The sequence below is a fragment of the Mesocricetus auratus genome, unplaced genomic scaffold (assembly GCF_017639785.1).
Source record: "Mesocricetus auratus isolate SY011 unplaced genomic scaffold, BCM_Maur_2.0 Super-Scaffold_15014, whole genome shotgun sequence".
In the NCBI taxonomy this organism is placed as follows: Eukaryota; Metazoa; Chordata; class Mammalia; order Rodentia; family Cricetidae; genus Mesocricetus; species Mesocricetus auratus.
This window is the reverse complement of record NW_024429186.1, coordinates 40,591,160-40,603,673: the sequence shown is the minus strand read 5'-3', so window position 1 is coordinate 40,603,673 and position 12,514 is coordinate 40,591,160. Positions and strand designations below refer to the sequence as shown.

General features: G+C 45.4%; 1 protein-coding gene across 6 annotated transcripts in view; it reads left to right on the top strand.

Annotated features, from left to right (window-relative positions):
• Syne2 (spectrin repeat containing nuclear envelope protein 2) overlaps positions 1-12,514 on the top strand; it is a 293,751-nt gene that overhangs the window by 229,194 nt on the left and 52,043 nt on the right. For all 6 annotated transcript variants that reach the window (XM_040742909.1, XM_040742911.1, XM_040742910.1 and 3 more), the window contains exons 81-88: positions 289-471; positions 912-1,058; positions 2,644-2,820; positions 4,467-4,622; positions 7,590-7,742; positions 9,928-10,098; positions 10,556-10,686; positions 12,042-12,246. In XM_040742909.1, coding sequence (XP_040598843.1) covers positions 289-471; positions 912-1,058; positions 2,644-2,820; positions 4,467-4,622; positions 7,590-7,742; positions 9,928-10,098; positions 10,556-10,686; positions 12,042-12,246 — 1,323 coding nt within the window. The remainder of the gene's footprint in view (positions 1-288; positions 472-911; positions 1,059-2,643; positions 2,821-4,466; positions 4,623-7,589; positions 7,743-9,927; positions 10,099-10,555; positions 10,687-12,041; positions 12,247-12,514) is intronic.

Below are 12,514 nucleotides of genomic sequence, written 5' to 3'. Positions count from 1 at the left end.
ACTGAGTCATCTCTCCAGGCTGAACTTGCCTATTTTAAAAAATATGAATCGTCTAAGTTAAAAGGAGCTAGAGATCCCATGTGCTTTGTTCTCCAGTGTATATGTGATATCTGGAGTACCCGACCTTCTGTAGGCAAAGGGTGTGTGTGTGTCTGTGTGTGTCTGTGTGTGTGTGTGTGTGTCTGTGTGTGTGTGTGTATTTACTATCTTTAGTTTTATGGTCCAGACAGTTATTCTGACTGTACTTAAGTTTTGAAAGTATCTGATCTCAGGAACTGTTTGCTGTAGGAATTTTCCAAGGAAGTTGATGAGAAATCCTCCCTGAAGTCCGCGGTGCTGAGTACTGGGAACCAGCTTCTCCACCTGAAAGAGTCGGACACGGCCACACTGAGAGCCTCTCTAGCACAGTTCGAACAGAAATGGACCACACTCATCACTCAGCTTCCAGATATTCAAGAGAAACTTCACCAGGTAAGTGTTTAAATATGCAGCATTTAAACTAGCATGCACTTGTTAGCTCACAACTCTTTTAAAATTATCTTTCTAACGCAATAATTTTCTTTGACACTACTAACCCACCCACACACACACACACACACACACACACCACTGAATATAGATCTTAATTACTAGATTCTCCTCCAATGAGATCTTTCTTAAGAGAGAAATCAGGCTTAATTACTTAATTTCTTGGTTATCTCTGTGCCACTGAGTTGGCTTATATGGAGGTCTTTATCATTGTTGGGGGGGTCACTTATTTGAAGCTTTAATACTGGGTTTGTTTTTGTAGCTCACCTGCATAATCACGTAGCAAGACCTTTTATCAAGGCAGGTATCATCTTTAGTGATGGAGGCCCTGATTCATCTGGTTAGCGGCAGGCAATTAAACGGAAGTCATTCTGTCCTTGCAGCTTCAGATGGAGAAGTTGCCTTCGCGCAATGCAATCCGAGAGATGATCTGCTGGATGAACGCCATGGAGCCTCAGGCCGCAGGTGAGGACGCTGAGCTCTCGCAGCATTCTGCGTCCCAAGTCAAAAATCTTCTGCAGAAGCTCAAGGTAATTAATTATACAGCAGGGGCTGACGTCTCCACTGAATACGGAAGCAAATCACTTAGAGGGGAAAGACACGTGAGACATGATGGACAGAAGCCGATAGGAGGGAGGCAGGGAGAGAAGTGGGCAGCAATTATTCTAAAGCCGACAGTCCAAGTTCTTAATGGACTTCCCAACCTCACCACTCTCCCCACCCCCACCAACACCGAATCCAGTTTGGGTGCCTCGCCTGCTTCTGACACTCTCCCACCACACGCTGGGTGCCCACTGCACCTTCTGTCTGAAATGTCACTGCCTGCTGTACACACATCCTCCGAGTCACCTTAGGCTCAGCCCACATAGGACTTCAATGGCTCTCCCTGCCCCACTAGATGACTATGCCAGACTTGATGTCTCCGTGGCCCTCTCTCTAGCTCCTATGCTATTACCACTGTCTCCCCGTCTTGACTGAGATTCTCACCTGGAAAAAAAGACCTCAGTGTTCACTGCAGTGGTTATTAATAAGGCCTTGAGGAGGAAGAGTTGATGTCCTTCTACACTAGATACGAATTTTGAGTAGATTTCACTGGCATATAACAAGACACAGACTTATGTGCCAGGTAGTGTGCTAGGCAGCCTGGACGTGACCTTCAAAAAGCAGGCGGGGTGCTGGAGCTAGTGTCTGAAAGGCAGAAGATAAACGGCTTCATGACTAAGTATGAGTGCAGCAGATTTCTTTTCTTTGCAAGGCCAGGTCTGACTATGTACTCCTGGGTGGCCTGGAACTTGCTTATGTAGACCAGGCTGGCCTCAAACTCCTAGAGATCTGTCTACGTCTACCTCCCAAGTTCTGGGATTAAAGGTGTGTGCCACCATGTCCAGCCTGATTTGGGTTTTCAATCTACCACCCCATCCTAACTTGACTGCCTGGTAGCATCCTTAAAAGGTCTGCGTGAGCTACAGTTACTAGCACATTCCATTGGTTCCTCCGGATGTCTCCATTAGCAGAGCTTGAACTTTCTTGAGTAAAACCCAACAGACAACAGGCTTGATAGATGTATAGTTACCCTGGGTGGGTTTAGGATTATGGCAGAATTTAAGGTCATGGTACAGCCGTAGGAGGACTTTGTCACCAAGGGATAGTACAGTTGCCTAAGTTGGCCAGCTTCCCTGTAGGTGCTATAAGTTTTGTGACAGACCCTTATCTTCTGTTTTCTATCATATTGTTCCCTGAGTCCTCATATGACCCAGAATCTCACATGACTCAGACAACTTCTCACAGGACCCTTTGTCAGACCAAGAACCTGCTAGCCCTGTACAGACAGCAACTACTATTGGGTGACACTCCCTCAGAGTTTCCAGTGTGTTCGAAGGGAAGTGAGAGTTGCTATGCCTAAGAATGTGTAATTCCCTTCAAGAGTCTCCTTATACATAAAGCAACCACCCCGCCCCGTGGAAGGAGGGATGAGGGGAGAGTGACACGCCTGACATTGGGATTAATGGTAGGCATTTAGCGCCCCCTAGAGTCCAGCCTTGAGAAACATGCCGTTTGTATGATGGTCTTCCATGCTGACACTGGCGTTTCCTTTTGCTTGTCTGTGTGTTTTAGGGCTTCAGAATGGAGATGGACTACAAGCAATGGATAGTTGACTTTGTTAACCAGTCCCTGCTTCAGCTAAGCACCTGCGATGTGGAAAGCAAGCGCTATGAAAGGACTGAGTTTGCAGAGCACCTGGGGGAGATGAACCGCCAGTGGCACCGAACGCACGGAGCCCTGAGTAGAAAGGTGTGTCCTGTAGCCACACCCCCTCCCCCGAGGCTTGATTTCCGCCCTCACCCCTTGCTGGGAACCCTTGAAAGCTATCCAGAAAGCTGACTCATTAAGTCTACTCACCTTCCCAGCTACAGCCCCATGAAGACCCGTGTCTTAGCATCTCCTGTGGGGGCACACAGCAGGGGCTAAAAGGAATGCTGACGATTCTGTTGAGATCCTTGGGGAAATTAAGTTGGGCAAGTGAAAATGAATATGTCAGGCTACCGAAAGGTCAGAGATTTTGGCATTTCCTGTGGAAACATGTTTAAAAGGACAAAGCAATTTCATCTTTGAGATGACTGAACAGAAAAGAAAAAAGGAAGAAAGAAATGCATGTGTCGGGTTTCCATTGCAAATGTGAAAAAAACTTGTTCATGGGAAAAGGTATTTAGTATCGAGAGTAACAAATATCCCATCTCTTTCCTGTATTAAAAAGAAGCACACATGTGTATTTATTCAATTAAGATTCCTATTTAAATTTTCAAGTACATGAATGGATGGACAACTTGAACAGGATATTTCTCAAAGTTAGAAAGTCTAGTTAAGCCAGGTGGTGGTGGTGCTGTACACCTTTAATCCCAGCATTCAGGAGGCAGAGGCAGGTAGATCTCTGTGAGTTCGAGGCCAATCTGGTCTACAAAATGAGTTCCAGGACAGCTGGGACTGTTAAACAGAGAAACCTGTCTCAAAAAACAAACAAAAGAAAAGGAAGAAGGAAAGAAAGAAAAGAAATTGTGGTTAATAGGTAAATGTAGCTGGCCTTTCCTTAGGACTGCCAGCTCACAAATAATGACATGGATATTTATCATTAGTTATGAAAGCTTGGCATTAGCTTAGGCTTGCTTTTAACCACTCATAACTTAAATTAATCCATTTCTATTCATCTACATTCAGTCACATACCACCCATCCTGTTTCCGTGTCTCCTGGCATCTCTCTGATGCCTAGACTCCTCTCCTACTCCTTTCTCTCTCTCTCCCCTGAAGTCCCACCTAGCCCTATCCCTTCTGCCTAGCTATTGGCCATTTAGCTTTTATTACAGCAATCACAGCAATACATTTTCACACGCTGTACAAATATTCTACAACAAATAAAGATGGAAATTTATCCATTTTAATCCTCAGACACCAAAACAAACACTATGGGGCATATAGTTAATAAGTTGGAAATGTTTTAGCAAAATAAAACCTAAAGCTACCACATTCATACACTACTGATGCCAGAATCACTTAAAATTTCTTTGGAAAATATTGGGAACATTTTTAAAAAATCTAAAATCTCAAACTCACAGAGATCCACCTGCCTCTGCCTCCTGAGTGTTTGGATTAAAGGCAAGCAACACCACTACCTGGCTTGAGAGATCACATTTTTAATAACAAGCAAGAAGCAGAGAGAGCAAACTGGAAGTAGAGTATAGTCTCAAAGCCCACTCCCAGGGACACACTTCCTCCAGCAAGACCATACCATCTAAATCTCCCAAAACCGCTCCACCAACTGGAGACCAAGTGTTCAAATGCCAGAGCCTGTGGGGGGCATCACACTCAAACTGTCACACCTTTTTAGGACAAGGGATGAAAGTAAGAACTTTTCCTTTGTAATATCGTTATCCATCACGTATAGATACAACATTTGGAACAACTTCTGGAAAGTATCACCGAGAATGAAAATAAAATTCAGAATTTAAACAGCTGGTTGAAGGCACAGGAGGAGAAGCTGAAGATACTCCAGAAACCTGAAAGTGCCATCTCCATGGAAAAGTTGCTCCTGGACTGCCAGGTGAGGAGGGGCAGCATCCTGCCCACTGGGTGTCTGGGCTACACGGTGTCCACACCGGTCCTGAGGAAGAGGAAAGATGCTGTAGTTTCTGGAGAGTGCTCCAGCTCCCTTGCATACTCAGTGATGTGTTGCTTAGCAACAGGGATGTATCTGAGAGGTACATGGTTAGGGAACGCTGTACCAGACTCTATTCACACAAACCTAGAGAGGGGTTGCCTACAACATACCCAGGCAGTATGGGATTGCCACCACACACATAGTACACGACTGGACTTAACGTTCTCATATAAATTAGACAAGAATCCATGGGTTTTAAATAATTGCAAAGTGGTACTTTTTTAGCCATAGGCAGAAGGTCCATGCGTGGTCATTGTTGCTTTTATGAGGTTTGAATGTCGCTTCTAAGGAAAGGACACATTTTCAGGGAATTTTGACTTCCATGCTTTCCCATCTACATTTTTATTATTATTATTATTATTTTGCCCCAGCATTGGCAAAATTACTCCGACGTTTCCATTATGCTTAGTCTTCATTCTGCACTTCATCTGAAGAAGATAATTTTCTGCCACCTGTGTACAGTGTTCTAGGAGGACCACTTGTCCCTTGGAGCCAGTATCTAAGTCACACTTGGGTGTAAAGGTGTTATCCATTGACCGGGTCACAATGCCCTCGAATCCTTCCAAGGTGTGGACCCATCCTTTTAAGCATAGCCATAGCTAGTCATGCCCCAGTCACACATCACCTGTCACATGGCTGCAAAGGACACAAGTGCTGCTTTTGCCTGTGCTGTGTGAAAGCATCCCACTAGACACTGCTGGGGCTGGAAAAGTTGAGCCAAAGTCCTGGTCTTCTGAGGTTATTGATTGACAGCTCTGGTCATAAAGTAAAAACAGCAGCAAGTGGGAGGTCCTTTCTGATGGCCACTTCCTGTTTCCCGCCCCCACTCTCCTCTTTAGCATCCACCTGGGGCTCAGCATCCCTCTGCAGGAAGCTGCAAGGAGTTGCAAATACGTGTAACCTAAGCAAGTCTTCCATAGATTTATTCCCGATTGTTAATTGCATGTGTGCATGTGTGTGTTTGGACGCTCGTGTCTAAGGAGGCCAGCGGCATCCTATGCCTGCTAGAGCTGGAGTTACTCAGTACCCCTGGGTACTGAGAATCGAACTAGAGTCCTTCGCAAGAGCAGCGGGCACTCTTAACAGCTGAGCCATCTCTCCAGCCTTGGGAATTGTGATATTTAAAAGGTGTTTAACACTGTTGCTCACAGACGAGCAGGAGTTAGCTTCTGGTGAAGCTCTGTAATGAGCAAGCCTCTTCATTCCACCTGATGTTTTGTGCTGAGAATCAGGATGTAAAGTTAAGATGATTAATGTACCGGTGAGGTGGGAGCCGCCATACTTAAAAAGTGTCGGATGGTCCCAGGGTGGCAAGGGCAGACTGCAGGACCGCTGGGCCCAGTCCATGTTTTCCCAAGGAGGAAACAAGAACAGAGGCCTTGTAGGGGAGGGTTCATGTGCTAGTAAGTACTGCCAAGTTTATTATTTACACTATCGTTTTTGGTCTGGTGTAGGGCTGTGAGTGTGTGAGTGTGTGTGTGTGTGTGTGTGTGTGTGTGTGTGTGTGTAGTGTTAGTTCCTTCCAGCTTCCTGCTAAATAGTCCTTTTTAAAAAATGTTCTCGCACTGTGCAGCAAATACAAGTTACTGGTAAGTACCTGTAGAAATCTCTATGGATGATAATTAGAAATTTGAAGGACCCAACAGTTCAACATTTTCAAACACATTTCAAGGTGTCACTTTACAGAGAAAAACACTAGCTTCTGATTAGTGTTCAAGGACACGTGTCCTCAAGTGTGGCTTCTGGGCAGGAGTGGGGGAGGGTAAGCAGGGTAGCACTCTGAGCCAACTTCAGAGGTACTTCTTGGTTTGCTGAGTACTTTTGCAACTAAACCATGAAAAGAGACAGCTGAGACACACAGTCTCTTGGCAGTGAGAACTCCATGGTGCACTTACATCTTTGGGTCCAGTCATGTAGAAGACTACATAGATCAGAGTTTCTGTCATTCTGTGCTCTGTCTGTCCAGCCTCACTCTCAAGCTTGAGAAACACTTTTGTGGTTATTGGTGGTGGTAGTTGCTTGGTTGAAAAGAATCTCACTGTGTAGGGCAGACTAGCCTCAAGCTCGTAGCAATCCTCCTGCCTCTGCGTTGTGTGTCCTGGGGTTACAGGCGTGTGCCATCATCCCCAGCGGCTGCAGGTCCCCTTCAGCTGGTTGACACTGCTGGGTCTGTGTTCTATCATTATCATTATCATTATTATTATTATTATTTTGTAGAGAACTTTACAGGCTTCTGGGACCATGACTGTAAAGAACAGAGCCAGTTGGGGTGGCTTTATGAGTGACTTAATGGATGCAGGCACAAAAGCCAGGCAAGCTGTTAAACACCTGAAGAGCCAGTCACCATACTCCTAGATGCTGCTTGACGGTGTGAAAGTGCCTCCCGGCTTGTGGTTGCCTTAAACTCAAGCCAAGAGTGGCTCTGGATGCTGAGAAACGGGGGACTTGTGGTTTGGTGACTTGTGGTTTGGTGACTTGTGGTTTGGTGACTCGGGCCACACAGCTAGCACAGGGAGATGTTTAGCAAAGGCGATCTTCCCTGCATTACTTTCTAACCTTCCTGGACTCTCCTAAAATACAGAATGTAAAATTGAATTAAGAACATCCTGTGAGACTGGGTGTGGTGGCTCACGCCTATAATCCCAGCACTCAGGAGGCTGAGGCAGGTGGACCATGAACTTGAAACTGGGCTGCACAACAAAGGCTCTGTCTTAAGAAGTAGACGAAGATTAAAATGCTAGTGCTGCAGGTGCTCTGTATATATGCTGCACTGGCATTCTTACTTGACAAGGGCAAACTGTTTATTAACTGTCCTGTAGTATCTTACTTTTACGTGTGTGTCTTGTCTAGGACATAGAAAATCAGCTTGCCGTGAAATCTAAAGCACTGGATGAGCTGAGACAAAGTCCGCTGACTTTGGAGGGGGGAGACATGCTGCTGTTAGAAGACATGGCGTCTAGGATTGATGAGCTGTTTCAAAAGAAGAGTGACGTGACCAGCCAGGTATGAGACGTCACTCAGTCTGCTGCTTCTCCTCGTATAGTCTTTCTCCTGTTGTTGTTACTGTTCTCTTATCACAGAGATTTACCCCTTGTTAAAAACAAACAAACAAACAAACAAAGAGCTGCTGGGACACATACTGAAGTGGAAAGAAGTATTTCCAGTCTCATTTTATGTCCTAAATAATTGGAGGCAAAGCTATAGATCACAGTGTCACTGGCAGGCAGGAAACCCACTTGGCTATCTCTGTTTTTTCTAATGTATGTGGGCAAGCATAAACATCTCTGTTGCTCAGATGGGCATCTGGCAGCTCCACAGCAGCAGTTAAGAAGCTTTGCAAGCCTGTAGGAGATGCCACTGCAATGGGGAGGGAGGGCTCTGTCTCACATAGCCTCGGGAGCTGGGAGCAGGGTCAGTTTAAGGAGAACACCAGAGGTAGGCAGAGGGAAGGCGGAGGAAGAGTGTGCCAGATGCCCCCCAAAGAAGAGCCCTAGAAGAGAAAGCTGAGGCTTGCCAAGGGCGGTGACCTCCCACCCAAGGAGCATGCTCTGGAGGCCCTCCAGGTATAATGTGTTTTTGTTTCCTCCAGAATCCTCACTGGGAGCTATACATGCCACACACTAAAATCTGCTTTTCACCATGTGCTCCTGGGGGCGGGGGATGGGGTGGGACTGGGAGCAAACTGTATGATTGAAATCCCTAGGCAACCTACAGCATCGTTCCTTCCCTGGGACTCTGGGAAAATAGGGATGAGCTAGCTCAGTCATTTGTCAGTCATGCTTATTAAGTTATTCTGCTCACCAACGGGAGTAAGAGAAAGCAGAAGGAGCTTGGGCAGTGCAGGAAATGCACATGAACGGATAACAGCAATGTAATGAACATATAATGTAATAAAACACAAGGGGGGATTGAATTAAGATAGTGTATATGAAAGCATGCAGATGTCAATACCATAAGAGAGACACACAGGTAAATGCAAGAGTTCCAAAAATAAATAAATAAACTTTCAGTTGATTTTGAATATCAGGAAAAAGGGTGATTCCCCCCCGCAGTATGACATGGAGCACCCAGATATTAACGTGAAAAAGAGTGATACAATGCTAACTCAATACCACGTACAAAATTTAACTTGAAATGAACCAGGCATAAACGTAAGAGTGAAAGCTATAAATCTCTTTAAAAAGCAACATAAATGTTCACGACTGGCTTCTAGACGGGATGCCAGATTCAAAAGCAGCCAGAGAGGGGAAATAAGCTGGACTTGAGAAGTTTTTCACTTTGCTCTTTTGGAGAACACCACAAAGAGGTGCAAAGACAAGCTGCGGGGCGGGGAGAAATAGGGGTGAGCTCACTCGGTTATTAGTTAATCTTGTTTGTTTAGGTTTCTCACCACCAGGAGTAAGAGAAAAATAGTGGATTCCTACCCTCAAGGATGGGGGAAGTATTTTCAGGTTGTGTCTTCCCTAAGGGGCATGTGTGTACAGTATAATGATTTACAGGACAATAATTAAAGGGTAGAGGATCAAACGGGGAAAATGGAGAGGTTGTCTGAATGGACATCTCTCCACAGATGAGGTGGATGACTAATAAGCATGTCAGTAGTCATCAAGGGAATAAAAATCAAAACCATGGTGAAATGCAAGTCATGCCCGTGCAGATGGCGACGATAAAGACCTAAGACAGCCAGTGTTAGCAAGGTGTTTATACACTGCAGGTGGGATTGTAAAGAGGTCCGGCTGCACTGGAAAACAGCATGGCAGTTCCTTGAAGGTTAAACATAGAGTTTTATGACTTTGTAATTCCCCTAGGTGGCGAATGTTTGTAGCAGTGTAGTCATAATCCTCTCAGACTGATAACAACCCATTGTCTATCCAACCATGGATGTCTTAGAAAAATGTAGTAGGGCCGGTTGTGGTGGCCCACGCCGGTAGGATTTACTGAAGAAAAATGTAGTAGGTATCTCTATATTGTAGGATGTTATCGAGATGTATGAAGCAGCAGCTTTGTACTTCCTATATCAATGGTCTTTAAAGTCTGGTAAGTAAAAGAGACTCACAAAAGCCAAAGAGTGCCAGTACTTTCAAGTTGAGATGCCTAAATTGGATATGATGGTCGATTTCTTGGGAGGAAACAAAAGGAGAGACTGTCTCAGGAAAGCTAAGTGTCAGGGTTTCCCCTCTCCCCATAGGTCCATCAGCTCAGGGCCTCTGTGCAGTCAGTGCTGCAGGACTGGAAGGCCTATGACAAGCTTTACGATGAGGCCAATGTGATGACAATCCAGCTGGCATACTCCATGGAGCACAGCAAGCCTGTGGTTTTATCGGTGGAGGCCTTGGACTGCCAGGTGCAGAACCTTCAGGTAAGTCAATCAGTGTGGTGGCCAGAGGTATTATGGGTAAAAACTGAAGACTGAAGCGAGCGTAGTGATGACTGCAGATGATTTTGTGCTGTCCACAGAGAAGCAGAAAGTGGTGCTTTAACTAGAGGTAACAAAGACATAGCTTGGAATTTTGAAGTTAGTCACGTGAGCCACAGGAAGTACATTTGGACTTTTCTGTGTCTGTTTCATCTCATAGTTTACGAAACTGCATGTATGGACAAGTGTTGTGTGTTTGACCACATAATACTTCTGAGTTCAGCCTGGAGGAAGGAAGGAATGCCTTGTCATTTGCTTCCTTCCCATTCTTGGCTGTGTGTCACTATCCTGCAAGAGCTCTATGTTTGTGTCATTATTGTGCAGCAGCAAGGGCCAGGAAGCTGCTACCTTCCAGGGGGTGGCCAGAGCATCTGCAGTTGACCTTTTCCTGTGTCCTCAGGCCCTTCAGGATGAAGCTGAGAGCAGGGAAGGGAGCTGGGAGAAACTGCAGGATGTTGTTGGCAGACTCAAAGATTCCTGCCCCTCCATTGCTGGAATAATGGAAGAGAAATGCCAAGATGTTCATTCAAGGTACACACAGAAAGGTTGACCTGCTGTCTCAAACCTTAGGCCTTCTAAAGGCTACTCACTCCTCCAAGATGACTGGTTTCATCTGTGGCTTTGCTTTGGAGTTCATCGTGTAAGGTTCAACATCATGAGTGCTATAGTGTGCCTCATACAGTGTTTGGATGACCAAGCTAGAAATGCCCTAATGCAGCCACTCCCAAGAGGCTTGATCTTGGGAACCTCCAAATCATCACCAGAAACTCTGAGGAGTGGGAAGTATGTCGGGTGAGGTGGGATGGATGTGATCGAAACATCTCTTGGAAAGTGACCTAAAGCTAGTTTTCCTGAGACAATGTGGAGAAGTTAGACTACTCCTTCTTCCTCCATGCAAGACCCCATTGCTTCAGCAAACCGGCTTTCAATAAAGTATTGAACATAGGACAGCAAATTCCATGCCCTGACATGGCATCCTTGGGTCTCTGTTGAGTTCTCACTGAAGGGAGGACAATAACACATCTAGCTTCACATTTGGTTTCAGGGCCTCCTTACTACATAGACTGTTGCTGTTAAAGGACTCCGGTCATTGCTGAATGTACAAGTTCATTCTTTTTGTTGGTGTTTTCTGTTGTATGAGCTGTTATGACTGAAGCCAGGGCTTGATCTATGCACACTAATGCTCTGCCACAGAGCTGTATCACTGGCCCCATTCACACAAGTGTAGAGTGTTTTGTACAGCCCCATTTAAAAATGGGCTTTCCTCCTCTTCCATCCTCCTCCCCATCCAGCTCCTCCCGGAAGAATCTCATTCAGTTGTTGGCTGGCCTAAAACTCACTGTGTGTTCCTAGCTGACTTCAAACTTGTAATAACCTTCCTGGTTATACAACCTCCTAAGTAATGAGATTACAGTCATGAACCTATACCTGGCTAGCCCTTATTTATTTATTTAGTTGTTTGGATTAAAGGTTTTCAAAAATAGAGTAAATGATAAAAACAAGCAAGGTAAAACTTTGTAAATGAAATGAAATTTCCCTTTATTTTGACTTGAAAATAAGGAATATTGTTTTTATAATTGCACAGTAAATTTGTCTGACACAAGCACAGAAAAGTATAAGTAAGACCTTTTTAAAAGCCAGGCATGGTAGTCCATGCCTTTAATCCCAGCACAAGGGAGACAGAGGCAAGTGGATATATCTGAGTTCGAGGCCAGCCTGGTCTGCGTAGTGAGTTCCAGGACAGTCAAGGCTATACATAGAGAGGCTGCCTGAAAACAAAATAAAAATAGAAATGTTTGCTTTTAACTTCCTGGTAGAGTGTGTGTTTATAATTTTGCTACAAGGGGAGGACAGAATGAGGGTTGTTTTTAACTTTGCGCCGACAGGTGGACCCAGGTGAACCAAGACCTTGCAGACCAGTTGCAGGAGGCTCGAGGTCAGCTGCAGCTCTGGAAGGCTTCCCACAGTGCTCACACAGAAGCCACAGCCTGGCTACAGCAGCAGGAAGCGAAGTTCCAGCAGCTTGCCAACATCAATATGTCAGGAAACAACCTGGCAGACATCCTGCCACTGGCCCTGCAGGACATAAAGGTGGGTACAAAGCCACAGCAGGAAAATAGACAGGACTGGTGAGGGGTGGCGAAGACCTTGGGATGAGACAGACCACAGGGACAGAAGTAATCAGGCAGGTGTCCTGAACTGGCTGTGTCTGGCACAGGCGAGATGAGACATGGGGGGTTGGAAGAATGGGTGGCAGATGGGTCAAGGGGATCCTGTCACCCCCTCTTCCCAAGTTCATACTTCTATTTTAGCAATCATAAACCCTAAAGGAAAGCCCCATACAAGATCTGAAATAGAA